The sequence below is a fragment of the Chrysochloris asiatica genome, unplaced genomic scaffold (genome assembly GCF_000296735.1).
Source record: "Chrysochloris asiatica unplaced genomic scaffold, ChrAsi1.0 scaffold00343, whole genome shotgun sequence".
NCBI classification, from domain to species: Eukaryota; Metazoa; Chordata; class Mammalia; order Afrosoricida; family Chrysochloridae; genus Chrysochloris; species Chrysochloris asiatica.
Window position 1 is genome coordinate 680,849 of NW_006408861.1, and position 12,088 is coordinate 692,936.

General features: G+C 41.4%; 1 protein-coding gene across 1 annotated transcript; it reads right to left on the reverse strand.

Moving 5' to 3' along the window:
• Positions 1-6,436: 6,436 nt before the first annotated feature.
• On the reverse strand, positions 6,437-8,273 carry NFIL3 (nuclear factor, interleukin 3 regulated). The gene has a single exon (XM_006875874.1). The coding sequence runs from the start codon at positions 8,114-8,116 to the stop codon at positions 6,731-6,733; it is 1,386 nt and encodes a 461-aa protein (XP_006875936.1). The 5' UTR covers positions 8,117-8,273; the 3' UTR covers positions 6,437-6,730.
• Between the last annotated feature and the right edge of the window lie 3,815 nt (positions 8,274-12,088).

Here is a 12,088-nt window from a genome sequence, read left to right on the forward strand (position 1 = left end):
CAAAAAGAGAAATACTGCATAGGACCACTACTGTAAAAGACTAAGAAAAAGAAATTATATTATAAGGGGGTAGGGAGATGTCTTTGTTGGTTGTTGGGAAGTTGGTGATGGGTGGGGGGAAGAGGGGAGGGTGTGGCGCAGGGTGGGGATTGGACACAGGAGAGCTTGGGTGCCGGGGAGGGGCGTAATATACAGGGAGGGAGAGGGAAGTGGAGAAACAGGGCAGATAGGTGAACAATTGGGCATGTTTGAAAGGGCTAAATGGGACAGAGATAAAGGATGATATATGCACAGCCTTGGAACTGCAGGGCTCTGAGATACAGGGATTGAGTCATGGTTGGAATGGGGAGGAATCATCTTAAGATGCTTGACTGTTTTTTGTTTTGTTTGTTTTTTCAATCTTGGTTTCCCAAGTATTATAATATAGAGTAGACACTGGAGAGGGAGGAAAGGAATAGTCAGAAGCATCACACCAGAAGGCTTGTAAGTCCGTCTTCTGCCTATGACTGATTGGAATACCTAAAATGGGGCTACAGCACAACTAGTGAACGAGGCTTCCTGCAGAGCCTTTCCAATACATAAAACTATAGATAGAAACCGGAACCACATCCCAATCTCCAGAGATGGCAAATCTCCACTGGAAAGGATGAGCAGACCAGCCTGGAGCGGCTAGAAGAATAAAAGATACCTCTTGAAAGAAAGACCTGCAGGAAAAATGGAGGCAGATGGACTGTTAATACAAGAACAAACAAATCACTTCTCTAGGAAACATCAAGGCAAGTGGTCAGGTCCCCTCAACGCAAACCCCCTTCCAAGACTAAGACTCAACGGAAATGCACACTCTGATTGGTGGCCACACACATCACCGATGGGGGGAAGTGGGGTAAAAGCAGCAATGAAGTGGCATGCTAAGCCCCACAAAGTTCAGTGAACTTCTGTGGACCCAGTTGGGGACCTGGTTGGCATGCAGTGTGAGGAGACCTGGGGACTCTTGTGCCCAGAGTCAGTGACATGGCCGCGGAGGACTCAAGAGGAGAGTGGAGCTACCGGTTGACGGGAAGAGAGGACATATGCACAGGAGTGCCCACACTTGCAGATGATACCCACGTGACCTGGACCAGATGACTGGACGATCAGAGCTCAAACAGGAGAAGAAAGAAGAGGGGAAAAAAAAAAAAAGAGTGAGCTGATACAATCTGATGAACTTGACCTATACCTATGGAGCAGCAACTCAAAAGATGGAACAAATCCTTACAGCAAGAAACATTCCCACCCCCTCCACACAGAGTGGATGGAGATGGGCAACTTAGTCATTGGATACTCAAATGGGGAGGCGGGGATTGCAAAGGCAAGAAGTGACTGGCTTACAAGCTTTTAAGAGGGAACCTAGTGCATGGAGGAAGGCAGAATCTCCAGTAGGTACTACTCAATCTGTCTGGGCGGAGCTGATGAAAGGAAATACAGATGGGTAACTCGTGATACTGTAGTGAATAATGCTTATCAGGACGGATTATAAGGGTTGGAAATGCAAAGGTAGACGTTTTGTAACAAGGAAGGGAGTGATTAATTCTCCAGTCTAGGAGCAAAGGTCACTGGGACCATCAACGGAGAAGAGCGGAGAGCGGGACCCTACCCAGAGAAACAGAGATGCCTGAGATAGAGACAGAGAAGACAACGTGGAGTGATGAAGCGACTGGGGACTTTGGACCCAGAGAGGAAAAGGGACTGTGGGCCGAAAACTGGCGGGGGGCGGTCTCCTCCAGAGAGGAGTATAGGTGGTTGGTATCTAGGATATACCCTTTGGTTGGTGGATGATGCATGGAGGGGATTGGAACCATGGCAATGAGATGATATATGATGGAATAAATGTAAAACTATAGTTCTCTCATGTAAACTATCATATAATTCACAATAAAACATTAATATATATTAAAAAAAAAATGGAGGGGAGTGGCTGATTTTGCAATCCAGGAGTTGAGATCCCAGGAACCATCAAGGGAGAAAGTGAAGTGCAAGGAGCAGGAAGGCAGTGACACCAGTGATGGAGGCAGAGATGAGATGGAGTGGCTGGGGCTGTGGATTCAGGGAGGGAGATGGGCTGTGTGCTGGTGGTTGGGGTGCAGGCATGTGGGGTATACCCTTTGGTTGTTTGATGATACATGCAGGGTATTGGAATCATTGCAATGAAATGAAATACGTTAGGATGAATGTAAAGATAATGTTCTCCCATGTAAGCTAACACATAATTCACAACAAAAACTTAAAAAAAATAAAAAATAAAAAAAGCAGCAACGTAATACTGTTGGATACAGGTGGGTCAAAGCTGTTAGCTTGGCCACTTGAAGACACAGTGTCTGCATTCTACAAAGAAATTACTGTAGAAATTACAGAGCAATGCCCTGGCTCTAGTTCCCACACTCGTGCACTGCATGTCCAGTCCAAGGCAGGGGGAGAGATCATGTGTGCAGGCAAACACCTGGCCATGTCTGCTGCAGTGTCCCTTGATGCTCACTCCTGGTATTTTGAGTACCAGGGCTGGGGCCCTGTGTGAGCCTTCAGTGTCCTGCCCACAGCTCCCATTTTCTCCCTAATCTTGCCTGACAGCCACTTTTCTGAGAATTCTAAACACTTTGGGTGCTCTGAATTGTCCATTTCCTGATTTTGAGTACAGGTAGCTTGATTGGGTTTTAAAAACATTTATCCATTTTAGGGACTTGGTGGGTGACAGGGAGAGGTGGTGGTGTTCCCTTGGTTGATATAAAACAGATGCATCACAGTACAATTTTCATTTGTATTTGCTTTGTTTACTAGTGGGTTTAAAACTGTGTGCTCATGCTATTCCTTTTCAAGAAGTAAGTTTAAACATCATCCCAATTATAACTTTTGGAGTCCTGGTGTGGCGCTACAGAATAATGAGCTGGACCGCAAGGTGAATTTGAACCATAAGGTTGGCGGTTCAAACCCACTAGCCACTCCTCGTAAACACTACACAGGGTTGCTATGAGTCGGAATCAACTGGATGGCATGTAACAACAACAATTATCTGAGGTCCTTAGAAATCATTCTAAGAGAAAAATTAAGTTGAAGAATGAGAACTAAAATGATGATATTCAAATGTTAGATTAACAATGGTCGTTAACATCTAGTGAAAAATATGGCTTGAAGTAGGTCATTTCACTTTTGGGTGGCTCCTACAAAGTTTTCCATTAGAGCTGATATTGACTAGTGATCCTGCATGTATCACAGTAGACTTGTGCTGTACTACTCTGTATGAATGGCTCATCTTAGAGAAGTAGCTCGCCAGGCCTTCCACAGTGCCTTGGAGTGGACTCAAACCTCCAAATGTTTGATTAGCAGCTGAGTGCTAATCTTTTTTTTTTTTTTTAATCACTCATGGATCCCACCCTTTCTTGTTGTTGTTAAGTGCCATCGAGTTGGTTCTGGTTTATAGTGACCTTGTATAGGGTTTCTGAGAAGCAACTGCTGGGTTTGCAGTCCAGTGCTTATCCTACAGTGCCACACCAGGATGAATACCCACTTATTCTTTTATTTGTTGTTAAGTGCTGTTGAGTTGGTTCTGACCCATAGCAACTCTAGATAGGGTTTCTGAGGAGCGACTGGTGAGTTTGAACCACCAACCTTGCAGTTCAGTGCTTTATCCTACAGTGCCACACCAGGACTCCTCTTACCAAATGTGGCACTCAGTGTAGAGCAGAGCATGGGCCTTCTGGTTCTGGATACTAACTGTGTTATTACAACCCAAGATTCCATTGGGTGTAATTCAGTATGCTTGAGGGAATTAAAACATTTTACCCGTATATGACAAATTGTCAACTTGGATCTTTTGTTGTTGTTTTTCTGTTTTTCATCTAAGAATATGCCTTCACATTTTATCTCTTATTATGTTTCATCTTGTTAGATTCATTCCGCTTGTTCTAGACTGTCAAAGACTTTTTGGATCCTGACTACCACCCAACACTTCAGTCCTCTGAGTTGTAACCTTCCCAGATGAAATGAGTTGCTTTAGATCTTCATCCTGTCACTAATAAAATGCAGGAGATAGAAGGCCAAGGGTCAAACCCTGAAGCACATTTCTCTCAGAACCAGGTAATTTCAGAGAGAAAAACCAAAAGGCAAAATAGACTGTGCAATACACACTGCTGGCACTGTCCTCAATTCAGAGGACCAGACTTTGTAGAATGTATAAAACTCTAAAACCAAACCCACTGCCACTTAAAAATGTATAAAGGCAGGAAACTGAACACATCCAAAATTAGACTTTATTCAAATAAACCCAAAAAACTCCCTGCCATCAAGTCAATTTCAACACATAGTGACCCCATAGAGGGTTTCTGTGAATAAATCTGTATGGGAGCAGATAGCCTCAGCTTTCTCCCATGGAGAGGCTGAAAGGCTTTAAACCACCATCCTTGAGGTTAGCAGCTCAACGCCTGGCCAGGGTTCCTTTTTACTCAAACCAAAAAACCCACTGCTATCAAGTAGATTCTGACTCATAGCAACCCTATGTGGGATTTCTAAGGTTGTAAATCTTTACAGAAGCAGAAAGCCTCCTCTTTTTACCATAGAGCAACTGGTAGATTTGAACGGCTGACCTTGTGGTTACCAGCCCAGTGTGTAACACTACACTACCAAGGTTCTTTTTTCTCTCAAATGTTACTGGTGCTCTTGTTAAATGCCATCAAGTAGGTTCCGATTTATAGTGACCCTGTCTTGGGTTTCTGAGGAGCAGATGGTGGCTTTGAGCCACTGACCTTGAGGTTAGCAGACCATTGCTGATTCTACAGTGCTATAGTCAAAAAGACCCCAGACCTCAGTTGTGGCCCATCACAAAAGTGACTTCCTGCCCAGGTGCCAATCTAACACCTACTTTTAGAACAGGAAAAGAGATCAGTGTAACAAAAGAGAATTCTGGAAAGAGGTTTTCTAAGGAGTCTAACTATGAAAAAGCTGTTCTTGAGTTCACAGCCAGTGCATGCCCACCCCCCAACCTTTCCCAGCAACAGCTATGTGCAGATGCTAGTGCACTGCGACAGCAATCAACTGGGTTCATGTGTACAACACTCACTTTCATAGCACAATTGGAAAAATAATCGGTGATAGTCTTATAGATTTATACAGAATGATGCCTTTTTTCCCTGTACTTTTGAGCTATAAAGCCATCGGTGGTTCAGTGGTAGAATTCTCTTTTCCTATGCTTCTTCTTCTTGTTGAGTGTCATCAAGTCAGTTCTGACTCACAGCGACCCAGCACAGGGTTTCTGAGGAGCAGCTGGTGAATTTGAGCTGCTGACTGTATGGTTGCAACTGACGTAGCTGGAGACTCCTGTTTGATTCCCAGCCAATGCAGCTCATGTGCAACCATCACCACCTTGCGTACTGTTATGTTTTACTGAACATGTTTTACTGGAGCTTCCACACTAAGATTAGGAAGAAAGGCCTAGCAATCTACTTTCAAAACTCGGCCAATGAAAAACACTATGAATCACAATGGCTCAATCCCCAATAATCTCAGGAATGCTGCAGGACTGGGCAGTCATTCACTCTGTTATGGTTCGGGTCACTGTAAGTCAGGGCTGACTGGACAGAAGTTAACAACAAAAGTGCTATAGTTTCTAAACTAATATGTGAAGTTAAGTTGTAAGGTGTGCCGCTAGGTCGATTCCAAATCATTGCAACCTTAGAGGACAGAGTAGAACTACCCCATAGGGTCTCCTCCTACAGAGCAACTGGTGAGTTCAAACCACTGACTTTTCAGTTTGCAAACAAGCACTTAACCACAGCTCCTACCCAAAGATACAGAGCTATTACTTAGATTAATCATTACATATTAAAAATACAGCCATTATGTATTTTCAGACTATACATGATATAATATGGCAATGGATATGTTGGAAATTCACTAAAAACAGTATCTCACTAGCTTCATTATCCTGACTGTTATTCTCTAGAACTGTTAAGATTTACAATAACATAAAAATGCCTTTACACTTAGTCTTTATCCAACCTTTTAAAACAAAGTTCAGTGACTCAACTATCCACCATGTGTCAGGTTAAAAGAGAGATGACTAAAGTCCAACTGTTTGCCAATCAACACAGATTTCTCTACTTGCAAGAAAATTTATTGTTAATGATTTTTCATTCTTTAGGAGGTTTTCTTTGAAAACAAAAAACAACGTATTGTAGCCTGGACAAATTAGAGAAATAAATGATTTGCTGAGCTTGCACTTCAGTTTTCCCATTAAAATTCTCCAAAATAAGTTAAAGGTTGTTATTAAGTGCCATCAAGTCAGATCTGACTCATAATGACCCTGTAGAGGGTTTCCGAGGAGCTGTTGGTGGGTTTGAACTTCCTAATATCTACTTTGGTAATTTAAATTGTTTCTGTTTCTAGAACATCAAGTGCAATTGGGCAGAAATTCTGTGTTGTCACCAATTCTTTATTGAAACTGGTAACTTGCACATTTTATAGAACAACAAAAATAATGTTCAATATATACAGCTCTTGTATGGACTATTAACTATACACAAGGCATAGTGATAACACAATCTAATCTTCATAATAATTTGTGCACAAAAAGACACCAAACAGACAACATGTGAACATTACAGTGAAATGACATCACAGGTCCAGTGAAAATTCAGCATAATACAAAACATACTTATCTATTGTGAATGACATCTTCCTAAAGAGCCAGATATCATTCAGTAGTCTACCCAGAGTCTGAAGCAGAGATCTGTTGTGTAGTTATAAATCTCTTAAGTGAGGCAACCTCTGCAGATAAGTTTGCTATCCCCTGCTTCAAATATAAATTCTCTGGGTCAGAAACTTTGTAGACACTGTCTTTAATTTCAACCACTCCAGATTTGAAACTATTCTGGGTCTTACTACTATGTTCTTTTTGATGCCAGTGTTCTGACTTCAAAGACCAATCTTGGAAGTTAGTCACTTGCACTGAGAAAGGAGTGAGAGCAGGATGCCCCATGTTTGGGACATTATGCTTTTCAAGTTCGGAATGTCTTTTTGATGTCATGTCAATGGGTGGTGACAGTTTTTGTGTGGCATCAAATTCACTGTCTAATGCTTCTACTTTTATCTGCACAGCTTTGGCTTTGATCCGAAGCTTGTGTGGCAATGCAGAGTTCACTTCTGGAACTTTAACCACTGTTGACTGTCCACGTTTAAGTTCAACAGGAGAGTGGATTGGGCCCTTAGGAACCTGCTGTTCATCTTCTCCATCAGATGACTTTCCTATCACACCATCATCTGTCTCCGATGTTCTTGGAGAGTTACTGGAGGAGTGATTGACTTGTAATAGGGGTGGAGAGTGAGAGTAGCCAGAAAAACTATTTCCTATAAAGTTTTGATAGATAGATGTTGTATAGGAGCCTCTGTCTTCTCTGGGCTCTCTTGTATAGTTCTCCAGTTCTATTGGCTCTTGTTTTATGACTTGGAACTTGTTTTCAGGACTTCTGCAGCTATTCTGAAGCAGACTCTCCTGAGTGTGCTCTACTGAGGACACCTCTGAAATATCTGACAGCGAGCTCTGTGGAGAGTGTTTAATGACAGAAATGCAGCTACTTGCCACCACTGCGGGCTCGTGCTCATCCACAAAGGAGCTAACGCTAGATTTGGAAGGTGGATAGTCTTGAAAGTACACAGCTGTAGAATTACTGAGTTTCTGAATCTCTTGAGCATATGTTGTAGAGCTAATTAAGCCAAATTTCAATTTTAGTGAAAGCAGTTCAGCTTTTAAAGTGGCATTTTCTTCTCCCAGTGCAATTAGTTTGTTCTCTAAAACCAGGTCATTCAGTCGACGTTTCTCACGAGATCTTTTGGCAGCTTCATTATTTTTCCGCCTTTTTTCCCAGTACATGGCATCTTTCTTTTCGTCAGGAATGAATTCCCGCTTTCTCCGGCATGCTGAAGATTTGTTTTTCCCCACACTTCCTTCATTTAGCAGGAGGTCTTCCCCCGCTGTCAAGTCTTCAGATACTTCAGTTAAAACAGAATTAAGCACCATCATCTTGTCTGCATTGCTACTAGTTTCAAGGGATGCCTGCTCCTTTTTAATGGTCTGCATTTTTCTCAGCTGCATCAGAAACAACCGTTATTTATATGTATGGTATAGGAGAGCAAATTAATTTTCTTTGTATTTTTAAACTCTTTAAAAACTGTGGTTCAAAATCCATTCATATGCTTTCTTTTAGCTTTACAGTCCAAGGTAAATCTCTCAGGCTCTTCTTGATGAATAGAGTAGGTATCTTCAGGGTTATCTGCAATACATTAAAAGAAACAGTTAATCTACTTGGTGAATACTGATTACTGATTATATACATGCGATGATGCAATGTATTTAGGATATACAGGTATGAACAACACACAATTCTTGAAGAGTAAACAAGCACCCAAGTCCCTATACTGTTAAAACTGTAAAGACAAATGGCAAGTGAGATATATTAGCAGAGGACTATGAGGTTCAGGAGAGTGAGGCAACACATCTGCCCTAGAAGTAGAGGAAAGCTATATTTAAACAGGAGAAATGAACCAGAAAAACTAGTTGGCCACTATTTAGGATCAGGAAATCACGCTAATCAGGATCACAACAGAAGGTCCTTTACAGAGAGGGAGGGAAAAAAATGTAAAACAAAATTCAAAAACATATAAACCAAACAAACCCAGAATTACTGGATTAATGTCTGGTAGAATCTAGTAGACATCCCCGTTACTTTGCCCTAAGACTTTGGCTGTTAGCCACCCTTCAGATTTGGAACTGAACCCACCCCAGGGATCAACTTTCGGCTATACAGTGAATAACAACACCAGGGAAGAATGTACTTCTCAGCACAATCAACCATATGAGATCAAAAGAGTATTTGCCCAAATGCAAAACTCAGAAGACAGCAAGGAGCAGGAAAGGAGAATGGATGAAACCAGGGAGCCTGAGAAGAGAGTAGGAAGGTCCTGCTACATTGAGGATATTGCAGCCAAAGCCATGGAACAAAATGTATGTAAATTGTTGAGTGGAAAACTATTTTGTCCTGTAAACTCTCACCCAAATTACAATACAATTTGTTTTTAAAAAAAGGAGAAATGGTTGGTGTGGCTGTAGGGAAGGGACATTATAGAAGGTAAATAATAAATTGCCAATGGTTGGTAAATTTTAAAATAATTCTTGCATATTGTGATGCTTCTGAATAATTTTAGATAACTGTATCACTGCAAAGCAAACAACCTCACCTCTTAAAAAATAAATTTACCAAGTAAGCCTCTGAAACACCAGTATAGAACATATATATGAAGCTAAATTTTTCTCTCTATAAAAGATAGAATAAAAGCCACATACATCACTGAGTAGTCATTTATGTATTTTTAATTTGACTCTTAATACAAACACAAATATGTCTACTCCATTCATGACTGACTTGGGCTCATTCCACCAATGTGACTTCTCAGAACCAAATGAAAAGGATTCTTCTTCAGAAAAGCATCAGATGCTTTTTTCTGGTACCTTCAAAATTGATTTATCAAACATTCATTTAAGATCCAAGTCTCCTAGGACTTCCAGCAAGATGGTGGACTAGGGAGATACACCACATGGACCCTCTACAATAAAGATGTTGTTGTTGTTATCAGGTGCTATCGAGTCGGAACTGACTCATAATGACCCCATGCACAGCAGAACGAAACAATGTCCAATCCTGGGCCAACCTCACTACTGCTGCCACACTTGAGTCCATTAATGATGCCACCTGGTCAATCCATCTCATTGGGGGTCTTCCTCTTTTTCTTTGACCCTCCATCTTACCCAGCATGACATCCTACTCCAGCGACTGTTGCCTCCTGTCAATATGTCCAAAGTATGAGAGACGAAGCTTAGCCATCTTGGTCTCCAAGGAGCACTCTGGCTTCACTTCTTCCAAAACAGATCTATTGGTTCTTTTGGCAGTCCATGGTACTTTTAGTATTCTCCTCCAACACCACAACTCAAAGGCATCAATTCTTCTATGATCTTCCTTATTCACTGTCCAGCTTTCACATCCATATGAGATTATTGAAAATACCATGGCTTGGGTCAGGCGCACCTTAGTCCTCAAGCTGACATCTTTGCTCTTCAACACTTTAAAAAGTTCCTGTGCAACAGATTTGCCCAATGCAATACATCATCTGATCTTTTGACTACTGCTTCCACGAGTGTTGATAGTTGATCCAAGAAGAATGAAGTCCTTGACAACTTCAATCTTTTCTCTGTTGATAAGAATGTTGTTTATTGGTCCGTGGTGAGGATTTTTGTTTTCCTGACATTGAGATGCAACCCATACCGAAGGCTGTGCTCTTTGATCTTCATCAGTAAATGTTTCAAGTCCTCTTCACTTTCAGCAAGCAAGGTTGTATCATCAGCATATCACAGGTTGTTAATGAGTCTTCCTCCAATCCTGATGCCACGTTTTTCTTCATAGAACCCAGCTTCTCGTATTATTTGCTCAGCATACAGGTTGAATAAGTATGGTGAAAGAACACAACCTTGTTGCACACCTTTCCCAATTTTAAAACATTCAGTGTTCCCATGCTCTGTTCGAACAACTGCTTCTTGGTCCAGTTACAGATTTCTCAGAAGTACAATTAAGTGTTCTGGAATACTCATACTTCTCAATGTTGTCCATAGCTTGTCATGATCCACACAATCGAAAGGATAAGGGAGATAAAATAAAGCAGATACAGATGAAAATTCTGGCACCTCAAACTTCAGAAGGAAGGTTAGTGGTGGATGGAGTGCCTGCTGGAAGGAAAGGGGAGCAGGGCTGGTGAGAGAGGGAGACTGATTGGTGAACGGCCAGCCAGATATGGCTCAACCATCTTGTGAGCAACTTTGGCAGTGGAGGGAGACCTGACAGAGCAGATATGCACAGGTGATGGAAAAGGTGTGATTTCTTCTTTTCCCCCACACTCCCCAGGTGACCAGAAGTGTGGCCAGCTCCTAGCCTCATCCATCCACAGTGCAGACCTTTCTCACTAGGAGTTAAGAGCTAAGTGATTGGGAGGTATGCCAGTGTGAGGTGGGGGCTGGCTGTGCTGCTTTGATGTATTACTGTAGTGCCTGGATTCAGGTGGGCTTAGTTCCAGACTTACAGAACCCAAAGAGTCACAAGACCAGCATTTAATCAGCTATGTTGCCCTCCAGCTTCCCTCTGATCCTAATAGACAATGAAACCAGCTCCATCAAAGGCCCCCACAAACTACTATGGATTGAGTGACTGAAACATAGATAACACCAAGGCCAACAGGAACTCCATTTAGGGCCAGGAACTCTGCTGTCACATCCCTTTCACAACCACCTCATGAGTTTCTTGAACTGCAGTAACCCCCGCCCCAAGATTTCTCCCTTCTAGGTTCACCAACTGCACTTTTAGTTTTTACAAATATGACAACCCCACAATGCCCTGAAGATAGCAGACAACTTTAGCACACATGACGAAGCAAGAAAGAGTGACTCTAACAAATGACCAATATGCAGAACCAGAAAATGTTTCTGAGGAAGAAAATGTTTTCAAATTAACTAAAAAAAAAATTCAAAAGAATGATAATTAGGTATCTTCAAAGGATTGATAAAAAAAATTAAGGAAAACAAGGAGAACACAATAAAAACTTTAGAAGAATTCAGGAAAACATTACAAGAACAAACAGGCAAATTTTGAAACAATATAAAACCTGCAATCAGAAAAACAGAAGATTAATATTATGATCTCAGAAAGGGACAATACATTGAAAATGCAAAGGAACAGATGCAAAGCAACGAAAGCCTGAATTAGTGAGCCTGAAGATAAATATCTCAACAGCAGGCACTAGAACAATCAAAAAAAGAATGAAAAAAAAAAAAAAATCAGAAGAAAGCTTAAGTTATATACACCATGAAAAATAACAATTTATGGGTGATTGTAATTCCAGAATAGGAAGGGACAAGCAAAGAGGAAATTGTCAAAGAGTTGTTGGAAGAAAAGTTCTCTAACATCATGAAAGATGAGAATATAAACACACAAGAAGCTAAACAGGATAGATTACAAAAGAACAT